The sequence below is a fragment of the Lissotriton helveticus genome, chromosome 9 (assembly GCF_964261635.1).
Source record: "Lissotriton helveticus chromosome 9, aLisHel1.1, whole genome shotgun sequence".
NCBI classification, from domain to species: Eukaryota; Metazoa; Chordata; class Amphibia; order Caudata; family Salamandridae; genus Lissotriton; species Lissotriton helveticus.
This window is the reverse complement of record NC_136070.1, coordinates 146,614,061-146,629,971: the sequence shown is the minus strand read 5'-3', so window position 1 is coordinate 146,629,971 and position 15,911 is coordinate 146,614,061. Positions and strand designations below refer to the sequence as shown.

Here is a 15,911-nt window from a genome sequence, read left to right as displayed (position 1 = left end):
TTTAGCAAATTCAAGAATCAAATTTACTCATCACACCAGCCCTTCAGCGTTACCATTTCTTGATGTCATGGTGGAGATAGTGGGAGACAGTATACGCACAAGTCTTTACAAGAAAGCAACAGACAAAAACACAGCACTGTTATATGGAAGCTTTCATCCTGCAAGTCTAATCAACAACCTCCCAGTGTCACAATTTATGAGGATAAAGAGGATATCCTCGGACAATATAATTTGTGATAAAAATTTGGAAGAACAAAAACAAAGATACCAAGACAGAGGTTATCCCAAGAAACTATTGGAAGCTCATATTGACAAAATCAAAACTATTCCAAGAATAGAATTGTTGCAGAAGAAACCAAAAACAGCAAATAAAAGACTGGTGTTTGTATCTAAATACTCAACAGCTTCGAGGGATATAAAAAGGATAATCCGGAAAAGATGGGAATTACTGCAGGTTGAAAATGATTTTGGAACATTGTTTGCTGAAAAACCACTATTTGCCTACAAAAGAGCACAAAATTTGAAAGAACTCTTGAACAAACCGTCACAACAGGAGTGGTATCCTGACCAACGTGAAATCTACAAAGGAACTGCCCGATGTTACAACTGCAAGAATTGCAATAATGTTATACCTGGTAATGTTCTATTGCACCCACGTACTGGGGAAAAAATTCAACTGAGGCATACCACTAATTGCAACTCGGAACACGTGGTTTATTCCATCAAATGTCCCTGTGGACTATTGTATATTGGCAAGACGGATAGAAAATTGAAACTACGGCTCTCAGAGCATAAAAGTCGAATTCGCAACAAGAATTCCACCTCACCAATAGCAAAACATTGGATGGAAGCAGGGCATTCAATAGCACAATTAAGATTTCAAATCATTGAACTGATCCCGCAACGGCTAGGAATAGACAATGCTAAAATTCTCCTCCAAAGGGAGACCTTTTGGATACGCAGACTTCAGACATTGATCCCAAATGGGTTAAATGATAAATTGGAGATGAGCTGTTTTTTGTAGAAAGTCATATGCAATAAGAACCAAAGGGATTCTAATTCACGGTGCTACTTACTTATACACAATATCACAACAAACGCATAGATACAAAATGTTCAGACACATTTACATATATCAATGGGGTGACAGCAAAATCTCATATTTCATACTTAATGCTACAACTGATTGGAGAGGGATTGCAAATAAACAGGAATGTTCAGAAATACAGATATTTTTTCACATTGTCTAATGTCCACCCTCATATGTATGACTTGTTTTTCTGTCTTCTTCTCTTTTATACTTCTCAGTATAGGTTTCTTTTAATATAGAGAATATGGAGTAGATCCTTTGTTATTTCATACACTTAATAGGTCAAAATGCAAACATGGCCGCCGTGCTAACAAACAGCAAATGAGAGTCCTCTTTCCATCACCATGTTGTTAGACGTAGCGAGCAGGCAATCGAAAAGGGACTATAAACAAAGAAGACTAGCTTCGACCGCCACCCTCGACCCGAGACGCCACTACGAGTAATTTCGTCCTTAGAAAACGGTAAGCCTCGAACTTCTTATTGAGCTCTTGAAGCCTCAAGCAACCTTGTTGTTACTGAACCCACACCGAAAAATAGTCGTTTTAATGCGCTTTCCCTGCATTTCCTTTTTTCACAGCTAAAAAGCGTGCAAATCTGAAAAGCGAGACCAATGGTCGATCGAAAGAAGGCTCGCAGGTAAAGGCATGTTCACTAACCCCTCTTCTAAAAAATCTTAGATAACGCGCTATGGACCTTGAACAAACATCATGATGTTCAATGGATTTTTTTCCCCGTTTATCCCTTAAGGTAACCCTTTAACGTGAGAACACGACGAAAACAGGTGAGCGCTAGACACCATTAAACTATCGTGCATTGATACTGACTAGGTTTGAAGTCGTGAAAGCATTCACTTTTGTTATCATTTCTTGCAGATACGCATCAAACAACCAGCCTCAGGTACAGAATATAAAAACTCGGCAATCCTACACTAGTTTATAGACACAGTCCATAAAAATAGTTTCATAAAAATAGTTTCTTGATTACCGTTATTCTCCTATTTTAGATCAACTGTAGTGATACTACAGATTGTGCACCTTTAGATTCATTGAGTCACCTCGCATTTGAGGTAAGACAGGCGGCATATACTATCAGCTACAATAATTATAAAACATAGAACCCTCTAAATACATCAAAAGTAATCCAAGTTTCCTTTCTTTCTTCTTTTCCTTTCTTCCTTTTCCTTTTGTCAACAGACCCCTGACGAAGGGGCTCAAGCCCCAAAATGCATTGGGTTTCCACAAGAATCTGTTGAAAAACGTGTTTTGAATATATATTGACGTTATGCAAACATAATGATTTGTTTTGTAAATAACCCTTAACATGTATACCTAGAATTGTGTAATTGTGATGATTTAATTTAATTTAATGCATTGATAAAATTGCATCAAAATGTTCAACTGGTTTAATTGAATTTGTGTAGTGCGTGTTGGAGTCCTGGTCACCTGTAAGGGCCAGGCCTAATACAATCCGTTTGCAGTAAGGCAAACAAGAATTACTGGTAAAGTGGGTAGGTTGGCCCGGTAACTTTTACTCCATTAGTTAGAACAAGCTCAGGACTCACCCCACCCTCCCTACCTGTTCCATACATAAATGTGGCAGTTACAGGCACCCCCTTCGGAGCACTTTCAGGACCTTTTAAAGATCAGAAGAGGGCTGCAGCTGCTCTCTGTGACTGGAGAGAAGCACTGGAGACCCTAATACACAGGACAAAGAAGTGAACTCCAAGAGTAAGCTGGCTGACCTCCTAGGTGGCTACAGGGAACAACAAGCTGCAAGAGGCCTTTCCCTGAAAGTACCCAAACTGACCAATGTCAACTTGATCTGAACTGGACCCTGCTGTTGACCTCTGCCTGACACTAAGTGCCTCCTCTGAGCATTCCTGTGGTGGATTGCAACTTAAAAGACCAAGTCAGAAGGTTAAATCTTTGACAAGTACGAACCTGTTTGGTGTATCTGACATGGGCTCCATCATGGTCAGCCTCTCATTACACCTAACTCCGGGTTGACTGCCACCATTGACTATCATTGGTGCTTTGTGCTTTTTTGGCGCTACTGCTATAAAAAACTTTTAAAATGTGTATCTTCGGATCCCCTTATTTTATTTTTGTCAGTTTGTTCATTAAATCTTTTCTAATTCAGTTTGGGAATTTTATTGTTTTTCTTTTTGACTTAAGTACTATTACACCCTAAGTTTGCTCTGAGCCATAGCTACCAGGGGATTGAGCTCAAGTTAATTTAGTGACTTTGAGGGTTCAACTTGCCAAGGGTTGAGATTCTTCCTTGGGGTAGGTAGTCACTCACCTCACATATTCCAATTTCTTACAAGAACAAACTACCTAGTCTTTTTTGTTCTAAAGATTGCGTTCAATTTCCAAAAGAAAGACAAGGGTACAACATTGCCCAATGAACTGCATAGCCAGCATACATGGCAAAACAATAATTTGTATATGCAGGGATAATGCAGTATGATTAAGAGCAGCTGAATGATGTTGTGTTGAGGTCATAAAGAGGTAAATACGCTTATACCTATACGCATGTCTTATATCAAGAACATGAAATAGTAAAGATACCCAGGCACATGCATCAACCATTTTTGCGAGCGCAAACGGTGTGATTCGCAAAAATAGGCCGCTTGCGCCCGCAAAAAGGGCATTTGCGATGCATCAAGGTTCAAGGAACTCGCAATTTGAGAATTCTCAATTAATTGTGATTTCTCAGATTGCAATTGCATTTAAGGAATCGCAAATTGAGATTCCTTAAATGCAATGCAAGAACCACTTTAATATAGCGATTTTGCTACTAGGGGGTGCAAATTACCATCAAACGGAACTTGATGGTAATTTGCAAAAACTTTGAAAAATGCACTTCAGTTGTAGGTTACAAACACACACATGCCCTGGAGGCATGTGTATGCGCAACATGTGTGCACAATTTCAGGGGTGCAACAGGCCCATAGGAATGAATGGGAAGGCATTCCTTAATTGCGACTCGCAATTTGCAAGTCCGAATTAAGGAATGTTTGGGAATCGCTAATTTTATAGCGATTCCTACATGCATAGGCTTTTGCAATTTCTTAATTGCGATTCCTTAATAATCGCAATTAAGGAATCGCAAAAGCCTACATTGATGCATGTGCCTGATAGTGATGTAGAACATGATAGGTTAAGCGTCTAGTGTGATAAAGTTGGCCAAATTCTATATGATGATGTTTCTGAAAGAACTGATGCGGTATGGGAGTGTATAAGGGAGAGGATGTGGCATAATGGCCTGAGCTGGCGACTTCGGAGCCGGTTGGAACCAGGTTCGAGTCCCTCGTCGGCTCAACATCCTGTGATTCTAGGCAAATCATGAAATCTTCATGCGACTATAATTCAGCGACTTGCGACCCTAATTGGTAATTTGCCGCACTTTACAAATCCTGAATTTATTGTTATTACTATTTATCAACACGTACAACATACTGAGTCCTTACTTCCTCTGTCTTTAAGGAGGAAATACCTCTGGTTGGTTCAGTGAGGGAGCGATTGCAAATGAAAAGTGATTTCAGGAGTCTACCAGGTTATTTGAATGAGCTACATGGGTCATAAACATTAAGTCAAAGAATCAAGTTAAGGGTTGAGGCAGCGATCAAGAGCAGAATAGCAAAAGTGATGCCACTGCATTGTCGCCAAGTCTAGCTCTGCCAGAATGAGGCTATGAAGGTCCTCTTCAATTGCATATGGCATATCGACTCAGCATCCATATTCAATCCCAAAGTGCTCCGACCCCAGCAGAAGCGCTGCTCTGCAGTACCATACAAGGTTTGAACAGGGTGTACAATACCACAGGTCAACACCTGGACCCTTTCCCAAGACGTACCTGCAATTGTGTCAGCTCCAGGGAGTGCCTTCTGAATGGAAAATAAAAGGCACTGTGCTAGGTCCCGATTTTCCTCTGCAACATGCCTTGCTTGGTCACAAAGTTGATGTTTCCGGCTGGACTAGACCAATTTTAGACATCAACATAATTTTTGTCCTACCTAACTGGACAGCGTAATGCACAGAAAGGATACAAAGTCATTGATGGAAAATTGCACGAACGAGGCCGGCAAACCTTGTGAGGATGAGCCACAGAAAAACTACTGCACTGTCTATATCACTTAAAGATGGTTTTAAACGGCTTACAGAGAAGAGAGATTTGTTTTTTAGCCAATTGGAAATGGAAAACGAACCGCAAGAAAAACTGTTGGACCACATGCTGGATTTCAAAGGCATGCAGGGAAGGAGACAATTTCTTTATTTTTTAGTGAAATGAAACTGGAAAATGTAGCAAAAACATGCAGTGTCCATGAACTGGAGAAAGCAAAAAGAGGCAAATCTGAAAAAAGTTGGGGTCATGAGAAACCTTCCTTTACATATTGATGATAGGTGAAGAAACATAACAACTGGACTGATTGGCGATTCCTAAGCACAGGTGTGGGACCATGGACAAGCAAGAAGCTTGTGCTGGCTTCCTGTACAAAGCTCTCAATCTAGGATTTAATTAGCATCCTGCTTCGCTTGCATATTCCTATATCCAAAAGTCCGAACTCTTCAGAAGATTTAAAGCAAATGCTGCATGGATATCAAAGTATGACAACATTAATAAATGATTAATTCACCACTAAAGCTTGCAGTACTATAGATCACCAAAGAAGAACCCAAAAAACTACTACATTTAAGAAAAAAGATTAGCAGGAAGCACAATTATGGTAAACTCTTGTAATACAACTACAGTTAATAAAAATAAGCCAGAGATTTCATTGGAAACACTTGTAAAATCAAATGGTACGATTCAAGCTAAAATTACACATGTTGAATAGATTGATACAAAATATCAAATGCCCCTAATAGATTGACATTGCCTATGAAACATCTGAAACACACCACTAAACATAGGTCATTCAAGATATTTATCAACTATCAATATGCCTGGTCAAATATTAGATTGTGGTAGCAAAGCATTCGAGGTGATGGCAGGAGTGGGCTTAATTTAAACATGTTTCCAAACGCCTCTTGGCTGATCTGTGCTTCTAGTCGTGAATCAATAAAGTTGCTCTGAAATTTTTTTTAATGATTTGCCTTAAATCATTTTTTAGCGAATTGCTCAATTCTTGATCCCAGTTACTCTCCTGACACAAGATGGCTGCTCTCATGCAGAGGGAGCCGAGAGCAGATGGTTTCAGTCTACTACGGCTAAAGCTTCTATGTATTCGTTTATCTTATGCATTTATTTTGTAGGGTCCTAAACCTGGATGTAGCAGCGTGCATTATATAGATCCAGTCAGTGCGTGCCACTTACTCGGAGTTATGGAAACTTAGGTCGGCGTTTACAAACAAAACTGGTAACAAAGTTGTCTGTGTTCATGTAAGAAAAACTACATCAGCAAAACATCTTATTTGCAGTTTCCACAAAGCTCCTAATGTCTACATTATCCAGGTGTACACAGGTCTCACTGGGTCTGAGGTCAGGGGTGATGAAATGCATTGAGATTAGGAAAGTATTAAATTCTTTCATAAACGTCAAAATTAGTAGTGCCAGTTTTCCTAAGGAAGGGGGGCGCAGTACGAGATGGCTTTTTAAAAAAAAATGGTTACGTTTCAATGTTTGCGTTGGGTGCTAATTTTTAAAACTCTGGAATGTGGCCTTAAGCTTTGTACTTTCTTATCATATAACTCCATCTTTGCATGATTACCTGTGGCAGGTGGCTTCAATAGGCAGGTTCTCTTGGCACTGGGGTTTTGCCAGCCTCTGTCTCAGGGATCTCTTTTCCTTAAGCACTGCATCCAGATGGGTGTTCATTGCTTGCAGAGCTTCACACTTTTGTCCTGAAGTTTGTGGATAAAGAAGATATTCATAAACAGAGTACAGTCAATATCGTGAACTTCGACTCAACCATCCCCGCTTAGCATCACATCTGAGCACCTAGTATTCCCCAAACAGTGATGGTCTATAACTATTTCTCCCATTTCAATGTGCTGAAGGAAGTCATGCCAATTTACACTGCGAGTACCTTAAGAAGTCCATAGTACAGGGAAGGCAAAAAGATAATGATGGTTTGATGGGTGTAAATCACATTACTGCTTCATGTTTAAAGATTATATTTGCTTTCGTGCTCGTTCTGATAAGGAGTTTTGTAAATCTACAATTTTCTCTTTCCATATGTGATAATTAACTAAATTGATAATCAATGAAGCGAAGTACTTTTATAACAAACCTACAGAAACAAAGAATTGTATAAAATGAGTAGGAAGGGAAAGGGTATGAGGGAGAATGTTTTCTCTATGTACAGGTCATGGAACAAGAGGGACCAGGAAGATCTTTACTGATGGGGGAATATTTCTTAAAGGAACAATTGAATTAAGTGCTCCACTCAAGGTTAGAGAGAAATCTTTTATTGTAATATCCCAGGTACACAGGAGTCTGTGTACAAATGAACTCTATAAAACCCAAAAGATTATATTATTTATCATATCTTTTTGACAACTCTTACGGTACTAATTTCAGTCCACAATACTTTTAAATTCTATACTACAACCCCTCCTTACAAAACAAAGATAATAAGAAACAAACTCTCCACGTTTACCGGACAACTTAAACCTCGTGTTGCTACACTATAAGTATAAGTGCCCAAATTATTATGATCGGAGCTCAGTGCTCTTGTCGCTCACTGGGCGTCACTTCGAAAAGTTATGACCATGATCACAAGGTGTTAAGTTGATCTAAATTCATACCTCAGACGATTTACTGCATCAAAACTAACTTTGTCCCCCCACCCCCGCAGAGCTCAACATGGTACTTAAACAAATGGCAGATTAAGTGCCTTCTGTATCAAACAACTAATTAAAACTTTATTCAAACGTCAGAGACATCCATAAAAGTAAAAGAAAAATGAAAACAATCATAATAACAGAGTAGGTATCATATAAATTCATCAATTCAAACGACTGTGCTAATATAAAATTTCATCAACATACAGAATTTAAAAACATACAACTACTTACTGAGCTGCAACAGTCATATTAGTATGTAGTAAGGACACATCCGACTATCAATGGTTAACGAACCATACTCCTTCTCAAACATATGGCTAATTTTAGAAAGAGCCTCACACTAAACCAGACTCCTTGTCTCCTATAAATTGCAAAAACCTTAGTGCTACTCTGCAGTGGCAGCATTTAAACTTATTCTGTAAGGAATTACAAATCTCCTACTAAAATGTACAATGTCCAATAAGGTCTGGAGAGATTTGCTGGGGCAGGTACTTGCAGGGGTATCCTCATCAAACCCCAGCAGAAAACAAAGCATATTAAAATGGTCCCAGTCCTGAATCGATACAACAATGACCTTTCTCAATATCTTTGGGGCAGAGAAAGATAAGATGCTAACCGAGGGTTCCCTTTCAAACAAACATATGCTAATAGTGAAGATTTTCCACACTCCACAGCTTCCCGAGAAAGGCAAAGGATTTTTTGTTTTGATTAACCTTTGTCTTATCTTCTGCCCTAGTGAGTGTGGGATTATGAAACAAGCAATGATTGTCCGAGCCCTACAAGAGTTTAGCGCACATAGGCGAGTCAAGGTATTCTAAGGCCCTTGTCACGCAAACAGACAGTCTTTAGTAACTGATTGGTAGAGTCTAGCTACAGGGCTAAGCCAAATCGAAAGCCACAAGGCAATCGGGCCAAATTGTATATGAGACTCAATATAGTATTTGTGCTGTATACAGTGAGGTGACAAAGGGGGTACAGAAAGATGCCACCTGCAAAAGCGATTCTCCTCGTTCTACATAGGTGTACAGTTGGCAAAAGCCCGGACCCCTGCCCAATACGTAGCAATGGCAATGCACTGGACCTTATAGATCTCAAGAGTGGGCATCATTGAGTTACCACCAGATGGCATTGGGATGTATAGAAGGGTTATTAGGAGGAGTCAAACATAATCCCTAAGTAAAAAAAAACTACTCGTCCTTTCAAACCAATTCTTATCAACAGCTAAGAGGAAAAACGTGGTTGTTTTGGGCCAAAGGCCATAATATAGGATTTAGAGTGTTTAGTAACCTAAGCAAAAGAAGCAACGAGAAGATGTAAACGCTTCGGCGTGCGGGCCTTCAAAACCACATAGTCAGCATATAACAATGCAGGCAATGGGGCACCTTCTATCATTAGGACGTCTGGGGTTGAGCCCTGCTACGGGTAGGGCTTAACTCAATGATACATACTATAAACAAAAGGGGGGCAACAACACACCCCTGCCACACACTCAATGACATGGGAAACAGATCTGAAAGTTCTCCACAGGGCCCAATCTGACCTTTGCAGACATAGTCTTGTGAAGGGTGAAAAGAAAACTAATCATCTCATCTAACCCCAGCTCGAGCAGGGACCGTCATAACTTGGACTGATTAACACAGTCAAACGTTGTTGACCGGTCCACAAACGTCAGGTACAGAGGGCAGTGCTTGACAATGGTGTATTTGTCTATGACCAGACTGAGGTTAAGGCACTGCTCTACAGTATTTGCTCGCTCCCTAAATCAGTATTGGCCGCGATTAAGAATGATGTTTCCGTTGGCCCAATCACACATTTTGATATATAGGACTCTGCCAATAATTGTAACTGCCTTCGGTTATCCATTCTACTCCATGCATGCTACATATTCACGTACCATCTTTTTAATACTCATGTTGATATCTGGCCACCAAAACCAATCCTTTACTTTCCCTTTGTTGTTACAAACCAACAAATATCCTTCATGACCTAACTTTATCGCCTTGTTCATCAGGGTAGATGGTGAAAAAGACCATTCGCACAACTCTTCACTGACAAGCTCGATAAGACACAAGACATATGCCTTAACATTACCTGTTGCTGGAACAAAATCCTGTTGTATTATAGACATCCTGGTAACATGTGTAGAATGTTCTCAAAAAAATAAAACTCCAAAGCAACAATAACAGGCTTAGTGGGGGACTTCACTGTGACACCCAACTGCAAGCTTCTATAAAGATTCACTGTGTAACTATACATGGGCCCAACTAAAAGCCTACCATGAATATTTTGTCCTTCCTCGTTTGCTTAATGCTCAAGTGACAATAGGTCACGATTGAAAATAAATACATTTAAGATTTGCTTCAATTTTAGTGATTAACGATTGGTTTCAGTTGCTCGGTTTCAGTGTCCCAGACATTGAAAAATTAGAGATTTTCTATTTTACCTTTACTGAGCAAAATAGATTTTAAAACAAATATAAATTTCCCTAGCCAGTTGCCGCACTGCTCCGTGCCAGCAAACACATTTACAGCCCTGAGGTTTTCCTCTATACTAAATCGTATTCAGGTTTAGTTGATCGGTCGAATACCCTTTATTTCGGTAACATACCATAAAAGAGATACAAAAATTAAATATAAAAACAGTCCTTAAAAAACATATCAACATATTAAAAGATAATAAGCATAGCACCCCTTGTTTAGGATTCCGGGATAATGTACTGATGGCCATTACATAAGCAGATATGGGAAAATAAATACTCGTGGGAATAGAATTAAAAATATGAATTGTTAAGTGTGAAGTGTGTCTATTTACTTAAAAATTATCAGTTTTCAGTTTTTTTGTTTCTTATTAGCCAAGCATGGACCAGATACCTAGACACTGCATAAACCAAGTAAAAAGTTGTGTCAGCTTGGAGGAACCTATAGGCTTCCTTAAGCCTTCTAACACCCATCATCCGGCACATTGGAGTCAACCATTTTGCATGTGGTGCTTTGTACAATGGGCAAAAAAATAACAAATGGGGTATGTCCTCCTTCTTGTAGCCACAGAGGCTACACCCCCGGACTCGGTTGATCGAGGAGCTTGACCATTTTGAAGGAAAACATTTAAGGGGCAACTGGATGTACAGTTTTTTTTTGCTAAATTAGGGTCAATATTGCCTAAAAAGGGTTCTTAGTTATAGTTATCTTTTATCATTAAAAACAGGGTTGTTAAAGTGCCTTGTGCCTGTGTTGAAAGTAGTTTGCGCTTTTGGTGGAGTATTGTTTTTTAAACTCTTTGGAAGATATGAGAATACAACAGCCCTCTGGGTCGCTCCACGAGTTGTCCACACCCTTTCCCATTAGGGAATCTTTCACAAATCTTATCCAAGGTAAAGAAGTAGCATTTGGATGTCTAAGGATTTCCACCAGCCCATTTCAATAGGGCAATAGTTCGGGTGTGGCCCAAATGCATCTCTAAAAGATTAAGGGTTGGAGTTTGATCTTATCGATAATTCGTTAGAGTCCCAAATCAAGCCTCAATTGTACTTTAGGAGTACTGACCAGTAGACATAGGATTTGCCTAATGAATCTGTTTTCTACCATTTCCATGGGTTTGCTATTCTTGTGGCCCCAGATCTCTGCATCATAGAGTGCTACCACCAATGCCTGATCCAGGTATAACTGTGATACCGGAGCCACAAATTTACAAAAATACTTTTTGTACAGCTTTAGCAGTCCCTCCACATTGCTGCTCTAATTTTAATCGTCTTTTAGCAACATGTGATGACCAATCTAGATTCTCGTCTAGAGTAATCCCCAAATACTCAATGAGGCGGACCTGTTCTAGGGGGACACCATCTAGAGTGATAATAATAATAATAATGTTTATTTGTACATGATTAATTAAAATCTTTACAAAAATATAGAACTCCAGTAGTAACATTAAAAACAATATGTAATTAAACTTGAAAAGTACAAGATTTACTGGGGTCAATTCAAGGTTGTCCTCAGGGCCTAATAAGGCCTTCAAACACTATTAAGTATTTTTCTTGTTAAGTCAAAGAACTTCACAACCTGGCAGTTCAGTTTGATGCTACTGGTGTTAAAGCATAGTTTGACTGCCTGCCTACAGGTCCGAACAGCATGTGATTTAAAAGATGGTAGCAAAAGGTTAGACCTCAAATCCCTTAGTCTGGGGCATATACAAATCACATGAACAATGTCCTCCTTGCCGGACTTGCACAGGCGACACTGTTGCGAGGAGTGTGTTCTCTCCCACGGGGGGAGGTGTGACAGTATCGGGATTACCCCAAGGCATAGTTTTAAGAACTTTTCTTTGGCTGTTATTTTCATCCCGGTATTGAGGTATGCTTGTGGCTGTATTTTACCATAGGGTTGTCCATCCATGTGCTCTGTTTGCTAGGTCCTTCTTGTCTTCAATCACTGAGATAATACGAGCTGATTTTTTTGCTAGTTTTTTGAAGGACAGGAGGTCTATAGCCGTTTCCCATGTGTCAGTCAAACCTAGAACTTTAATTGATTCAAATAAGTAGTCTCTATGCAGCGAATTACGATGCCGGAGTAGCTCGTCCCAAACGTTGGCATTTAGGGAGTCGGCTTCTGCATTGCGAATCTTGCGCCAACTGGCTACGTATGCACTCCGCCTTTCTAGTGTTTGTTTGAGGAGGCCAAATTCTAAGCGAATCTGGGCAGGGGAGACATATTTAGGAAGATTAAATATAGCGCTATAGGAATTGGCTATGACTGTGTCCAGCAGTGCGGCGTCCTTCCCGTGTAGAGATTCACTCCCGTATGTGAGCGTAGGTTGTAACTTCGCACGCAGGACTTCAAGGAAGGGTTTGACGGTGAGATCGGGGAGTTTGGCCTTTAATGATTTTAATGCCAGATAAGTCATTGTGGCCTTCCCTCGGATGGAATGAAGTTGTGCCCTAAGCGTATTATTTGAGTCCAGGAGAACACCCAGATACTTGTATGTGGCTACGCGGTCAAGCTTTTCCCCATTCACGTGCCAGCTGGGATTCCTTTTTTTCCTGTAATTCACCGTCATGACCTTTGACTTGTTGAAATTTATTTGAAGGGCATTCTTTGCTGAAAAGGCGTAGGCTGCGTTCAAGAGTTGCTGAAGACCTGTTGGCGAGCGACTTATCAGCACCAGGTCGTCAGCGTATAACAGGTTTGAGAGGGTGATTTTCCCTAGCTTGGGTGCATGGTTGCGGCATTTATCTAGTTCTGCGGGTAAATCCGCTAAAAAAAGGGTGAATAGGATGGGCGCTAATAAGCACCCCTGCTTTAGTCCTTTTGTCGTCCTTATCCGCTTCAAAAGATGTGTACCTGACCCAAGTTTAATTTTAATCCAAGTATTGGAGTGGAGCAGTATTAGGACGTCTAGGAGACGTTTCGGAATACCCCAATGGTATAGTTTCTGCCAAAGTCTGTTGCGGTCCACATGGTCGAAGGCAGCAGTATAATCAATGAACGTGAGGAATAAAGATGACTTGGTTGTTTTTGCTGCACCCATCAGAAGGGACAGTGCCATGATGTTAGTTGTGGTCCCTTGACCTTTGCAGAAACCCTTTTGGTTAAGTGGGCAGATGACGTTTTCAGAGGCCCATAACGATAATTCCTCCAGGATAAGTCCTGCAAAGTATTTTGCTTCTATGTCTAGCAAGGCAATGAGACGATAACTGTTCGGATGACTCTTGCTCCCATGTTTATAGATCGGACTGATGATTGACCCGTGCCAGGAGTCAGGAAGAGACAAGGCCAACCTTGTGCTGTTGAATACTAATGCCAGAGATGCACTCCAGAAGTCTACATCTGATTTATACAGCATAGGTGGTATTCCATTCGGCTCTGGTGCTCCATTGGGTCTCCCCTTTGTTATCTGCCGCCTGGTGTCTGCTGGGGTAAATTTCATTGACCTTGGCTCGACCTCCTTTGCAGGTCTTTCTTCCGTTTTTGGATTATCAGATTTCGGTGGGCGCATGTCCTCACGCTCCCATATTTCGTGCGTTTTTACGCCTGTGTGATGGTTAAATTTCTCCTCTTTTTCAGGCCTTGTTGTTTTAATAAGGGAAGACATTGATGCAGTGTCTCCTGCGATGTCGTTATTATTGAAGTGCGACAATAAATATTTGGTCCATACTTCCTCTGATATATGTGAATTTTGTCCTAAGTGGTCAGGGTTCTGTATCCTTTTTACCATTTGCCAGAACCTAGAGCTGTTTTTCTGCTTCCCTTCGTAGAGAAGTTTTACCCAAAGATCTTCATTTCTTTCTCTCTGGCCTTCCCATTTCATCCGTTTGAGCTGTTTTTTCGCTTCCCGCAGAATCACTTGGAGGCGGTGGTTTACCTGGTCCTTTCGCATACGTCTCAGGGTTTGGTTTATTAATCGTTTTTGTGTTTTCATGTCCGGGCATGAATGTCTCCAAGTTGAGGACCCCTTCCCTTGGCGAGAGTTGTTATGCACCGCACTACTCATTTTCTCCCTAATGGCGTTGATGGAATTTTGCCAGACGACGGAGAGCTTGGTTGAGGAGCCGGAGGCTTGGGAGAATAAGATTTTCGCAGTGGAGCTAATAGAGTCAATGTTGTTGGGGTTGCATCGTAGCCGCCTTAAGTTTGAACTGACTTCTGTGTCTGGGCCAGTAAGGGGTTCAATTTCCAGTTTCGAGTTGGATCTTATTTCGGCCACTAGGGGAAGATGATCACTAAGGTCACTCACATCTATTTTGAATGATTTTACCCAACGTAACATATCCAGAGACATAAACATGTAGTCAAGATGCTAGGAGTGTGTATTAGAGTGAAAGGTGGCTGCTGGAGGGTTGTCTTCGGCGTAGCGACCGTTTAAGGCCCTAAGGTTAAGTTGTTCCAGATGACGAAGTAAATTTTTGGAGTGCTTCGTTAAGTTATTATTTTTTGTTGGGCCTTGTGGCGGCACGCCCCATGCTGCATTCAGTTCTTGGATGAGGTCGCTATCTTGATCTTTGCTGATGAGGAGAGTGTTAAAGTCACCAGCCAGGATGAGTAAGTCAGACACCCAAGCTTCCCTTATTTTTTCTAGAACTTTCACCAACTTGTCCATCGATTTTTGTTTCCGTTTAGGGTGGATGTATGTATTAATTATAATTGCTTCCTGGGGCTGGTTTTTTAGCCTGAGTGAGAGCTTTACCACCTGGATGGCGCTTGGAGGAGGTATGTGGAAATCCATTGACTCGATGTTGCCTATTGTCAGTATAGATGCGAGAAACATCAGCCCTCCTGATCTACGTCCAAAGATTGAATTTGTGTTTGCCGGAATACAGCAAGACGTGAACCCCTGGAGATCGAAAGCTTTGTTTTCCCAGGTTTCTTGTAATAATAAAAGGTCAAATGAGGTTAGGTATTGCAGAAATTCAGGGTCATTCCTTTTGCTTGCTAGACCGTTGATGTTCCAGGAGCAAATTCTTATATCCCTGCACCTCGCTGGGAGGTTGGAAAGGACTTGCCCTTTTTGTCAGTTGTCAGCAGTCGTTGTTGCGAATGTACGCTGAATTGACTTCCAGTTATGGTCAGTTGTTAGCAAGAGATGACTACTTTGATTTTGGCGCTGTCCAGATCGAGGACTTTTTAAATTTCACATTCCAGGTGAGCTGCTCCTAGCTCCCTTTAATATTGAGTTTGAGTTTTTTTGAGGCTGAAGTCTGGTGGAGGGTAAAAGAGGAGTCGGATAACGGGGTTGCTTTTCGAGTTTCAAGTCAATCCCCCATTGCTGGAACATTGCTTCTTCATTCATGATTTTGTGCGCTGTCTCTAGTGAGTTCCAAGTTGCTTTTGTTATGTCTGGGCGATAAGGCTCGGTGTTAGACTGAAACCCTACTAGCAAGAGGTCAGTAGAGCTGATGTTTGTAAGATTTGGTAATGAATGCAGTAGTCTTAGAATGTTTCCCCTGTTCAGTATATCGTTCCTGCCTCTAGATGTATATTCTGGAATAAAAAAGATTGATGTTGGGGTACTCAAATGCTGCATTCTTGTTGGAACAGATG

General features: G+C 40.7%; 1 protein-coding gene across 1 annotated transcript in view; it reads right to left on the bottom strand.

Moving 5' to 3' along the window:
• The window catches only part of LOC144781040 (HAUS augmin-like complex subunit 2), a 62,864-nt gene that overhangs the window by 8,076 nt on the left and 38,877 nt on the right, over nucleotides 1-15,911 (bottom strand). Inside the window, exon 4 of the mRNA XM_078659658.1 lies at nucleotides 6,804-6,936. Within this exon, the coding sequence (XP_078515784.1) occupies nucleotides 6,804-6,936 (133 nt within the window). The remainder of the gene's footprint in view (nucleotides 1-6,803; nucleotides 6,937-15,911) is intronic.